This window comes from Mobula hypostoma, chromosome 5 (genome assembly GCF_963921235.1).
Source record: "Mobula hypostoma chromosome 5, sMobHyp1.1, whole genome shotgun sequence".
NCBI lineage: Eukaryota > Metazoa > Chordata > Chondrichthyes > Myliobatiformes > Myliobatidae > Mobula > Mobula hypostoma.
Genome location: NC_086101.1, coordinates 189,926,540 through 189,939,515, shown reverse-complemented (window position 1 = coordinate 189,939,515; position 12,976 = coordinate 189,926,540). Strand labels below are relative to the sequence as shown.

The following is a 12,976-nucleotide window of genomic DNA, read 5'->3' as shown; positions in this document are numbered from 1 at the left end:
GGGCAAAGACTTTAAAGACAAGCTGTTCTTGTTTCTGCGACGTGAGGGAAAAGGATTGTCTGATGTGAAAGGTCGAGTGGGTCCTTCAGCAATTGATTTAAATTGTGAGCTGGTTTTGGCTATTAGATTACTGGTTGATATATGCTAAAGTTATTGTAAGCTGGGAGGGTTCTCTGGGGTCAAGCCCACACCCGATGGGGAAGAAGAATATGAGGCTTGGGCGGAGCAGATGAGTGGCAGTGCTCAGATAATATAAAGAAACAGAGACTGGTAGAGAGTTTAAAGGGTCCAGAGGCTGATATAGTGAGGTTCCTAAGGCAGAAACCCCATTAGCCACATCAGCTAATTACCTGGAAGTTCTGGAAGATGCTTAAACACAAAATACTCTGCAGATGCTGGGGTCAAAGCGATACGCACAACACGCTGGAGGAACTCAGCAGGTCGGGCAGCATCCACGGAAACGGACGGTCAATGTTTCGGGCTGAGACCCTTCGTCAGGACTGAAGAGGGAGGGGGCAGGGACCCTACAAAGAAGGTGGGGCGGGGGTGAGAAAGAAAAGGCTGGTAGGTACCAGGTGAAAAACCAGTAAGGGGAAAGGTCAAGGGGTGGGGGAGGGGAAGCAGGGAGGGGATAGGCAGGAAAGGTGAAGAAGGAATAGGGGAAAGCACAATGGGTAGTAGAAGGAGGCAGAACCATGAGGGAGGAGATAGGCAGCTGGAGGAGGGGGCAGAGTGAAACTGGGATGGGGGAAGGGAGGGGGAGGGAATTACCGGAAATTAGAGAATAACTCTGCTTCACATTCCCATTCGGATATGTCCATACATGGCCTCCTCTACTGCGATGATGAGGCCAAACTCAGGTTGGAGGAGCAACACCTCATATACTGTCTGGGTAGTCTCCAGCCCCTTGGCATGAACATTGAATTCTCCAACTTCCGGTAATTCCCTGCCACTCCCTTCCCCTATCCCTATGTCACTCTGCCCCCTCTTGCCTTTTCAGGCTGGAGAAACTGCTGCACTGGTTGCACCACAAATGGGGCATTCAGCTGTCTGAGAGAAATTGCTTGAGGATGGAGCAAGTTGTGCAGGGTGAACTGTCACATGATGTGATTGCTCTATGTATTCAAATGACCCGTGAGATGCGCCCTCCTCCATTTTTTACCCAGTTACTCAGGAAAGTTAGAGAGGAGAAAAACACGATTCACAAGCAGGACATTTCCAAAAGTTGAGTAGTGTCTTCAGTGGTAGCCTCTGCTGCTAAAGTGAGCCCTGATGCCACAGAGATAGAACTTTTGAGGAATGAGGTGGAAAACCTTTGAGCTGAGCTGATTCGATAGATCGCATGAATGGAGGTGTGTACTGTTGTGGAGATGCTGGGGTAGAGATGTTAGGACTGTATTGTAAGTAGCTGATAGGTGGTGTCATACCCCACCCCTTCTGTTTAAGGATGGGTTTTCCGGTTTGACAAATGTAGCCCCCCTGGCCACCCTCAGGGTTGCTCGGCTCGCTGTCGTCTAGGGAGGGAACTCAGTGTCTAACTCAGTGAGGGAAGGGCCAGAACCTGAGGCAGAGGGCTCACAGGTGCCGAGGGGTCCCCGTGAGGGTGAGGGTCCAACAGGTAGGCCCGGGGTGTCACCTGAGGTGTCTGAACAGGAAGAGTCAGCAGAGAAAGTACAGAGGAGACCTCTGAGATCTCAGCATTTAACATAACAAAGAAGCCATTTTAATTAGCCTACACAGTAACATAAAAGACGAAACCCCCTTACACAAACATGGCTTCTTTAACTCCTCTTTCAAATCACTTCTCCTCCCTGTCCAAAATGTGCACATTGTTATTATCAAAGGAGTGTCCTTTTAGTTGTAGTTATACAGCCAGGTCTTGACCTGAGGTGTTAGCCCTCCTATGTTGGGCCATCCATTTGTGAAGTGGTTGTTTTGTCTCACTGATATACAGATCTGTGCAGTTCTCATTGCACTGGATAGCGTATACAACATTGCTGGCTAATGCTTGGGTGTAGTATCCTTGGGGTGGTTGAGTTTCTGTCTGAGTGTGTTTGATGGTTTAAAAAACACAGGGATTTGATGTTTGTTGACAATACTTCTGAGTTTTTCTGAAACTCCAGCGACATGCAGGATGGCTGTATCTCTCTCTGCTTCGCTCCTTACCTCTGCCTGTTGAGCTGATGACCCTGCTGGTTTCTGTTGCTATCTTGATGAAGGCCCAGTCCGGGTAGCTGCAAGCTTTCAAGACTTCTCTCAATTATTTGCACTCCCTGTCTTTAGCTGTAATGTTGGTGGGCACATTCTACGTTCGAATGGGTGAGGAGTCAAACCACAGGTACTGATCTGTGTGTGTTGGTTTCCTGTAAACCTTAATATTCTAGATGTCCATTTTCTTTGATAAGTACTGCACAGTCTACAAAGGCCAGTTTATTGTTCTTGACGTCTTCTCGTGTAAATTTGTTGTTGTTATCCATCGCGTTGATGTATTCTGTAACTCAGCAAGTCCAGTTGTCTTGGTTTACAACTGCTTGATATACAATGACCTGGATGACTGAAACCTTCACAGACATACTATTCATGAAGGTTTAGTGGGACCAAGCTCTGACGTATCCATACAGATTGAAGGTATTTATGCTAGAGCCATACTTGACACAGGTTCTCAAGTTACTTTACTCTACAGATCCTTTTACAATAGGTATTTGACGCATTTACTATTGACGCCACTCAATGCCCTTGAAACTTGGGGGCTTAGTACTAATGAGTACCCAAATGATGGTTACTTGTTGGTGAAACTGGAGGTTTCAGCAGGAGATGTTGGAGTAACTGAAACTATTGACACACTAGTGTTGGTCTGCCCAGATCCTGTTGAAAAGGGTGAAGCTTCCATCCTAATGGGAACAATGTAAGAAGGCTTGTGGGAGCATGCAAGGAGAGAAATGGAGAGAACTTTGTCTATTCCTTGTCCTTGTCCATTCACCCCGTGTTCACAGCTGCTCTTGAGAAGGTGCAAGTTCCTCCTAAGCAGGATGATGAGCAGAAAAAAGGAAGTATGTGGTACATCCAGTCTAAACCTGTCATGTAATGTCCCGGAGGAGTAGCTAGAGTGATGGGGACCTCTAATTGTGCCAAAATGCCCAATGCCTTGGCCAACCAGGTGGAAAGTAAAGTTAAACAAGCAAGATCAGCATCAGCTCCAGGGCCCAATGGCGTCCCATACAGGCTCTATAAGAACACCCCCCCGCATCCTGAAATACCTCTGGAATCTAATGAAGGTGGCACGGGGGAAAGGAATTACACCTAAGGTATGGCAAAGGGCGGGAGGGATACTAATTCCCAAAGAAAAGAATTCCTCAGCAATCAGTCAGTTCCACCAGATCAGTCTCCTGAATGTGGAAGGAAAGATCTTCTTTGGTGTCATGGCTCAAAGACTCTCAGCTTTTTTGCAGAGCAACAACTTCGTTGACACATCACTGCAGAAAGCAGGAATACGTGGTTTCCCAGGATGTCTGGAACATGCAAATGTCATCCGGCACCAGATACAAACTGCCAAGAAAGAAAAGAAAGACCTGCATGTGGTCTTCCTAGATCTTGCCAACGCTTTTGGATCGATGCCTCACGAGACTCTGTGGGCAGCTTTCAACTTTTTCCAGGTTCCAAAGGGCATCACAAAGCTGTTCAAAGCATACTTCCTGGATCTGCAATTCTGTGTCACAACACAAGATAACACCACCACATGGCAGCGCCTTGAGATAGGCATAATGGCGGGCTGTACCATCTCTCCTCTGGCATTTATCATGGCAATGGAGCTCATTATCTGAGCATCACAATGGGTGGTCGGAGGGAAACGTCTGAGAATGGGCTGCATCTTCCTCCAATCAAAGCATACATGGATGACATGACCACAATAACAACAACAAAAGCATGCACCAAACACCTGCTGGATAAACTCCAGGGAAACATCAAATGGGCACGAATGGAGATCAATCCCAGTAAGTCTCGCAGTACAGTATCTCAATTGTCAAAATCGGACATTGGTGCAACACAGACCTCAGAGACACAGTGCAGGTGGAACAACTAAAGCAGGATACAACCAGTGGCCTCAAGCTAATCAACAACACGGCTCTCCCAGGGAGGGTGAAGCTTTGGTGCTTTCAGTTTGGACTGCTGCCCCGACTTATGTGGCCAATTACCATCTATAAGGTCACTATGTCTCATGCAAATCGGCTGGAGAGGCTGGTGAACTCACATGTGAGGAAGTGGCTTGGGCTACCAAGATGCCTTAGCAGCATAGGACTTTACGGGAACGGAGCCCTTTCTCTGCCAATTTCTAGCCTGGTGGAGGAATACAAATGTGCCAAAGCAAGGCTGGAAATAACACCCAAAAAATCTTGGGACCCATTCGTAAGAGGCGTTGCTCCTGCTCTAGCAACAGGGAAGAAATGGACCCAGGCCGCAGCAGTACTGGACGCAGAAGCTGCCCTCCGACACCGGGACATAGTGGGCTATGTCCAACAGGCAGAGGAGGCTTTGGCCTTGGAATGATGAAACCTACCTGGCAAAAGGCTACTACAACTGAACGCCGGCACCTGGTGGTGGAGGAGGTGCGCCACCAAGAAGCAGCAGCCAGATGTGCCAAAGCAACATCCCAAGCCAAGCAAGGCTGCTGGATGAGGTGGGAGGGTGTTCAGAGGAGGAAAATCACATGGAGTGAGCTGGGGAGCATGGAGTCAAACAGATTGAGCTTCATCATCAGAGCAACATATGATGTCCTGACCTCTCCTACAAACCTAAATCTTTGGCTGGGAGAGGATCCAGCCTGTCCTCTGTGCGCAGTTCTGGCATCCCTCAAGCACATCTTGGTTAGTTGCAAGACCAGCCAAACACAAGGCAGATACACCTGGCGACACAACCAAGTGCTGAGGTGTTTGGCAGTTGAACTTGAATGTAAGAGAGTAACCACCAACGCCAGGCCTCTCGATGCCCAGACAACTGTCCCACAACTACCATCCTTCATCCGGGAAGGAGAGAAACCTGGGGCGAACCCCTTGCCTCACAACTCATGCCCAGCCTGCTGAGTGCAGCCAGGGACTGGGAAATGTGTGTTGATTTAGGCCAGAAACTTAACTTCCCATCTGAAATTGCAATGACCAGCCTGCAGCCTGACCTGGTCCTTTGGTCCAACTCCTGTCGGCACGTCTTTATCATTGAGCTGACGGTCCCCTGGGAGAATGCTGTGGATGAGGCTTACGAACAGAAAAGGCTGCGATATGCCAACCTTGCAGTTGAAGCAGAAGAGTGAGGCTGGAATGTAAAAGTGCGCCCATTCGAGGTGGGTTGCAGGGGCTTTGTAGCCAGTTCCACCGTAAGGCTGCTGAGGGAAGTAGGAGTCAGAGGGCAGGCCCATAGGAAGGCAATCAAAGCACTTGTTAATGCCGCTGAAATGAGCAGTTACTGGCTGTGGCTGAAAAGAAGGGATGCTGTCTGGGCTGCCAAGTGACCATCTAGAGACTAACTGTGTGACACGCAGCCAGGTCTGATCAGCCTGTAGTGGGCCTACCTCTGCTGAGGGTGTCTTGTGATAAAAGGCCAAAACACCCAGTGATGTCAAGGTACACAACTGAAGATGTGTCGTAATGGTAGTAACATCATCTAGTGGTCATCTTTAAGAACTACTTCCACTCAAGTCAAGTGCAGTGCAGAAACTTTAGGGATTGTAACATCCAGTCCTATTAATCAAACCCTGTGTTCACAGCTGCTTTTGAGAAGCTGCAAGTTCCTCCTAAGCAGGATGACGAGCAGAAAAAAGGAACTATGTGGTACATCCAGTCTAAACCTGTCTTGTAATGTCCTGGAGGAGTAGTTAGAGTGATGGGGACCTCTAATTGTGCTGAAATGCCCAACGCCTCAGCCAACCAGGTGGATGCTCCTGATGACCAGAAAGAAGAGTCACACTTACCTGGAGGAGTGCTGGTGAGGTCTGAACTGCAGCGATCTTCGATTGTCTATGCAAACAGGATGACAGTGATTGTCAGGAACACCTCAGGAAGAGATGGTATCCTCAGACGTGGGATGTTGATTGCCCCTTTGTTTCCTGTGATGGTAGTGTCTAGTTTTCCGAGAGAATTGGAAGAAAAACAGTCTCCTGGATTGAGGAAGTTGACCTCGAAGTCATTCAACTTTGGTGACTCACCAATACTCACCAATAATAATTATTTAATGAGTTTCAAAATCATGAGGATATGGTTATTTTTGGTGGGGGTGAGTGTAATACCCTGATTAAGATTTCTACTGCTACGTTGCAGTATTTCATTTCAGAAGTTTTCTGCAAAAGTAATTCGCCCTGCTGATAGAATGTTTTGTTTTCAGCTAGAGATAAGACGTCGTGTTGTTCCACTTAGGAATGTTGTATCTGCCAGTCAGGGTGGTGGGATCGGGAGAAAGTCCTAGAGAGGGCGGTGCGGAGAGAGTTTTGTAATGGACGGTAGTCCAGTTTGGGGTCTTTGGTGGGAGCTGCAGAGCGGGACAGAAGGGAAGATGCCAGAGAATCCCGTTGCAAGGAGACCCCCATTCAATAAAGTGCTTTGTGAAGATGAATGGCTCCAGGAAGGAAGGGCCAATACTCCTAAGGGAGATCCAGCTTGTTTGTGATTGACTTCAAGGGAAGTTTGGAATATACCGTGTGCTCTCACGTAGACCGCGGGTCCAGCGCATGAGTAAAAGACGACTCCAGTATGAACTCCAACGGTCAAAGGGCATATTGGACTGGTTTAACTGTAATGGGCCCCTTAATTTTTTTTTTCTTTTCTCTTCTCTATTAACTGTTTGATAAAGCTGAAATTTGTAAATATGCTTTCTTCATAATTTTATCCAGTGTATGATTATTTCTTGCTGACCGACAATTGTGCATGGGCAATATTTACACAGCATTCATGAAAATCAAGGTTTCTTTAATTGGAACATTGATATGTTCCTATTTGGTTGAACCCCAAATCATACTGACCATAGAAGTATATTGATTATGAAAGGAGACCTTCTCACTGTTGAGTCCTGTGGCTGTTAACACAGCTAGCTGGTGAGCCAAGTTTGTAAACAAGCCCGGTGAGAGGGTTACACTTACTATCAACTGTACCAATTGAATTGATTGAGACTGGTGCAACTCATGACCTGCCCATCACTTCCCATGGTCCACTCACTTCTTCTATCAGGTTCCTTCTTCCTCAGCCATTTATCTTTTCCACCTATCACCCCCTAGCGTCATATCTCATCCACCATCCTTCCCACTCACCATCCTTCACTTGGTCTCACCTATCACTTAACAGCTATCAAACTTTGCAGCTCTTCCCGTGGAGGGTCAGACACCTTGAGCCAATAGGCTGGTCCTGGACTTACATTTGTATTTCCATCTGGCATAGTTTGCATATTGTTGTTTGATTGTTTGTGGTTTTTGTATTGCTATATTTATGCTCTATTCTTGGTTGGTGCAGCTGCAACAAAACTCAATTTCCCTCGGGATCAATAAAGTATGTCTATGTCTATGTCTAGTTTGTAATCCTTCCCTTCCTCCCACCTTCTTAATCTGGTTTCTGTCCTCATTTTTTTCTGTCCTCATTTTTTTCAGTCCTCAAGAAGGGTCTTGGCTCAAAATATCAACTGTTTATTCCCCTCCACAGATGCTGTCTGACCTGCTGACTTCCTCCAGCAATGTTAGCATTCACTTCAAAAGGTCTAGAATACAAGAGCAGGGTGTGATGCTGAAGCTTTCTAAGGCACTGGTGAGGCCTCAACTTGAGTATTGTGAACAGTTTTAGGCTCCTCATCTAAGAAAAGATGTGTTGGCATTGGAGAGGGTTCAGAGAAGGTTCACAAGGATGATTCTAGAAATGAAAGGGATAACATTCCTGGAACAAAAATAATTTAAAAATAAAAAAAACTTTTGAAAAAGGGATGGAGTTTAGGAGATGATGGCACCTAATGGTGACTCCTCTGCTTGCATCTTTGGAAACAGCTCTATTTCTATCTTTAATATCTCCATTTTTCCCTTTCAGGGTTCTTTTGAAGACTTTGACTTGGAATTACATGCCAACTTCAGTTCTTTGCGGGAATGGGACCCGCTCTCGGGGTCTCACGACTGGCTGCTATTCGATATACCAAGGACCCTGCCGAGAGGACTAGCACACGTTCAGGTTTCCGGGATTTTGTGGCTCTGGAGGCGGGCGGACTCGAGGTCAGTGCTGCCGCCTGGTGTGTTGCGGGAGTACATGGAAGATCAAAAGCAGCGAGCTGGCTGCTGTCTGTGTACCCAGAGACCCAAGTGCTTTGGGCACAGAGCTCAGAAGAAGCGACACAACAGACTTTTAACATCGTAAATCAGCGTGTTGTTTGTTATGTCTTCCATCTCGCTGTGAAACAGGTTACCTTTTTTTCCCTTAATAGGGAGAGAGTGAGCCTGTGGTATGTCGAATTACCAGGTGAACGAGTAATCTTTGGGGTACTGCAAGTCTGTGTCTTTATTGATGCTTTGCTGCACGCGTGAGTGCTCAGTGGGGGGTGCCGATGCTTTTTGTTGGTGGGGGATGGGGTATCGCTGCTTTGCTGCTGATTACACGTGGAGCGGGGAGCTGGGGGTGCTTTGGGATTCTAACATTTAACTGTCATTCATTCTTTGGAGCACTCCTCTGTTTTCGTGGATGGTTGTGAAGGAAAAGAATTTCAGGATGTATATTTGTATGCATTTCTCTGACATTAAATGTACCTTTGAAACCTTTGAACGTTTGATAGCTGTTGGTCTGTACTCACTGGAATTTAGAAGGATGAGGGGGGAATCTCACTGAAACCTCTTAAAGGTTGAAAGGCCTAGACAGAGTAGATTTGGAAAGGATGTTTCCCATGGTGGGTGAGTCTAGCAGAAGAGGGCACAGTCTCAGGATAGAGGGGGTGTCCACTTAAAACAGTGATGTGGAGAAATTTCTTATGCCAGAGAGTCATGAATTTGTGGAACTTATTACCACAGACAGCTGTGTAGGCCAGGGTGTTGGGTGTATTTAAGGCAGAACTTGATAGGTACTTAATTGGCCACAGCATCAAGGATTACGGGGAGAAGGCTAGGTAGTGGGGCTGAGGAGGGGAAAAAAGAATCAGCCATGATTGAATGGCAGAACAGACTCAATGGGCTAAACGGCCTAATTCTGCTCCTGTGTCTTATGGTCTTATGGTCCTATTTTGTATGTGTTGCACAAGATTTCCATCAATCTCTGGTGTCAAACCTTGGCTTATTTACAACATTAATCAGCAGACTGTATTCTGAGATTGCACCAAGTCACTAAACTTTTTAGGAAAGTCTTCAACCCAGTACTATATACATTCTTCCCAGCCTGCAGTCCTGTTTTGGATTTAATCTATCATCACAGCACTATCTGACACCCTTGGAGAAAGTCTGCGCTGATAGCAGAGTCTGCCTTTCCATGCTGTCATGGATAGTGAACAATACAAATAGCTCTATTCTTAAATGATAAATCACAACTGCAAGTCTGTGCTTTCATTAGAAAATGTTTGCTAGAGACTCAATTGGCTTCAAAAATTGATCCGATGCCTTGAAAAATGAGCAGTCAAAATGTTAAAAATAACACCAAGGAAGGGTGGATGGTTCTAACACTAATTAGCTTCCTCAGCTTTGTGGATCAAACAGTACCTACATAACATCACACTGGGTGGAAGAGTTTTGTCAGTGAGGAACTAGTCACCTCTCACAATGGGTGGTGGGAACTGCATTCCCTCTCGATGGGTGGATCCCCTCTGATACTGAGCGGGGCTGGATGATCGCATTACTTTCAGTCCCATCATTAACTCCTCAGAAAATGAAGTTCAAGTTCTGGTTTCATTGTCATTCAATCATACGTGTGTATACAGCTAAACACAACAGAGTTCGCTGTGGGGCCAAGGTGCAAAACACAGTATACACAGCACTCAAGCATAGCCTGATGGAGTCAAAGACATTTACAGCAGGGAAACAGGCTCCTCAGTCCAATTTGAGCATGCCAGCTAAGTTACCAAACTGAACTAGTCCCATTTGCCTGCATTTGCCGCACATTACTCCTGCCCTCGTCACAACATGATAGAGATAAAGATTAGTAACACGTATGTCAAAACCTCAACACATACTGTGAAATGCATCATTTTGCATCAACGACCAACACGGACTGAAGATATGCTGGGGACAGCCCGCCAGTGTCGCCATGCTTCCAGCGCCAACACAGCACGCCCACAACTTACTGACCCTAACCCGTACATCTTTGGAATGTGTGAGGAAACTGGAACACTCGAAGGAAACACAAGCAGTCACAGGAAGAATGTACAGTGGGAAATTGCTGATCGATGGTGCTGCAAAGTGTGATGCTACCTACTACACTACTGTGCTGCTACCTTCAGGGTTCCCTAAACATTTACATGAAAGTCAGTGTGTTCCTCAGTAGCTAGTAAGAACTTGTTATTCATTGTGTATTCCTTCCCAAAGTGCATCATCTCACATTTATAAAACCATAAGGCCAATACTCATAGGAGCAGAATTGGCCATTCAGCCCATCAAGTCTGCTTTGCCATTTGATCATGCCTGATATATTTTCCCCATAACCCCATGGCAGGTGGTACATGCACCTACACAATTGGCACCCAATGTTTTGGGTTAAGTTTCATAAGATTGCTAATTATGGAAAAATTGGTGTATTGGAATTGGTTTATCATTGTCACATGTACTGACATACAGTGAAAAATTTGTTTAGCATGCCATCCGTACAGATCATTTCATCATATCAGTACACTGAGGTAGTGGAAGGGAAAACAGTAACAAAATGAAGAATAAAGTGTTGCAGTTACAGAGAAAGTACAGTGCAGGCAGACAATAAGGTGCAAGGCCATGGTGAAGTAGATTGCAAGGACTCTCATGGCTTGGCTTCGCAAACGGAGATTTAGGAAGGGGGCTGCCCACGTCTGCTGCAGGCTTGCTGGTGGCTGACGAGGCCAATACGAGACAGGCAGGTCCGACCACAGCGGCTGCAAGGGAAATTCTGCTCTGGGTTTGGTGCTACTGTGTCACTGTTCTTCCTCCTCCTCCTTTTGTCCTCAATGCCAGCCCTGCGTGTGTTCTCGAAGGAAGAGACAGACTGGTGAATGGTGTGTCGCCAAGCCTCATGATCAGAGGCTAGATTAGACCACTGGCAATGGTCAATGTGACAGGCACCAAGGGATTTCTTCAGAGAGTCCTTGTACCTCTTCTTCGGTGCCCCTCTGTCACGGTGGCCAGTGGAGAGTTCGCCATACAGCACAATCTTGGGCAGGCGATGATCCTCCGTCCTGGAGACGTACCCTGCCCAGCTCAGCTGCATCTTCAACAGCATGGCCTCGATGCTGGTGACCTCCGCCTGTTCGAGGACTTCGATGTTGGTGACAAAGTCACTCCAGTGGATGTTAAGGATGGTGCGGAGGCAGCGCTGGTGGAAACGCTCAAGGAGTCGTAGGTGGTGACAGTAGGTGACCCACGACTCAGAGCCGTACAGGAGGGTGGTCAGTACAATAGCTCTGTACACGCTGATCTTTGTGCCTTTCTTCAAATGCTTGTTGTTCCAGACTCTTTTGTACAGTCTGCTGAATGCGCTGTTTGCCTTTGCCAGTCTGTTGTCAATCTCTTTGTCAATCTTGGTATCTGATGAGATGGTGCACCCCAGGTAGCTGAACTGGTGGACTGTCTTCAGCTCTACCTCACCGATGGTGACGCGGGGAGGGTGGTAATCTTCCTGAGGTGCGGGCTGATGGAGAACTTCTGTCTTCTTCAAGCTGACTTCCAATCCGAAGAGCTCGGCAGCCTCTGCAAAGCAGGATGTTATACGCTGTAGGGCTGTCTCTGTGTGGGCAACAAGGGCAACAAGGAACCCATTCTTATTATATAATGGGATTGTTCAATAGTCTTGCAGTGGGATGGAAGCTTCCCTGGAGCCTTGTGGTATGTGCTTTTGTAAAACATAGTCATGACGAGGTGGAGCTACATCTCTATTAAAGCTTGTGTAAGGAACTCCTTCACTCTTGGGTGTAGCCCCCACCGATCAGGGTCACCTGAAGCCATGGGAGCAGGGGGTAGATGGTCGTATGAGCAGCCAGTGCATATCACAAGTCCTGGTTAAGTGACCACTGATGCCAGGCTGACAATAATGGCTGGGATCACCCATCTTGTAAAGGCACTGCCCAGAAGAAGGCAATGGCAAACCAGTTCTGTAGAAAAATTTGCCAAGAAATATATGTTGGTCATGGATAGTGAAAAGAATAAGAACCAAAGCGTGAAGGAGGTATTAATGACAGATGGAAGACCATGATCATCCATGTCATACAACACGACACATAATACTGATGAGTCATGAAGATCAGCATTCCCTTAAACAGTGACCAGACTACACATAGTGCTGCGGAACATCTGAACAGCATACAATGTGAAATGCCATTCAGGCTGGCGAGTCAATGGTGACCCTAAGATCAATCCAATCAGCCCCACTCCTACATTAAGGCTAAGGAGCAACCTGTATTTAAATGCACGTAGCGTTCGGAATAAGGTGGATAAACTCGTGGTGCAATTACAAATTGATGAGTATGACGTTGTGGACATCACTGAGTGATGGCTGAAAGAAGGCCATAGTTGGGAGCTTAACATCAAAGGATATACTGTGTATCAAAAGGACAGGCAGAAAGGCATAGGCAGTGGTGCGGCTTTGTTGGTAAGAGATGGAATTACAACTTTAGAAAGAGGTGACAGAAGGTCAGTGAATGTTGAATCTTTGTGGGTGGAGTTACGTAACTGCAAGGGTAAAAAAAACGTATATAGGCCTCCAAGTAGTAGCCATGATGTGGGGGTTGAGGCTGCAAAGGGAGCTGGAAAAGGGATGTAATAAGTGTAATGACGCAATTGTAACTGGGGACTTCAATATGCAAGGGA

General features: G+C 46.6%; 1 protein-coding gene across 1 annotated transcript in view; it reads right to left on the bottom strand.

Moving 5' to 3' along the window:
- The window catches only part of poln (polymerase (DNA directed) nu), a 265,214-nt gene extending 262,737 nt beyond the window's left edge, over window positions 1-2,477 (bottom strand). Inside the window, exons 1-2 of the mRNA XM_063049749.1 lie at window positions 2,409-2,477; window positions 1,580-1,645 (exon numbers count right to left, since the gene is read on the bottom strand). Coding sequence (XP_062905819.1) covers window positions 1,580-1,645; window positions 2,409-2,477 — 135 coding nt within the window. The remainder of the gene's footprint in view (window positions 1-1,579; window positions 1,646-2,408) is intronic.
- Window positions 2,478-12,976: the final 10,499 nt, after the last annotated feature.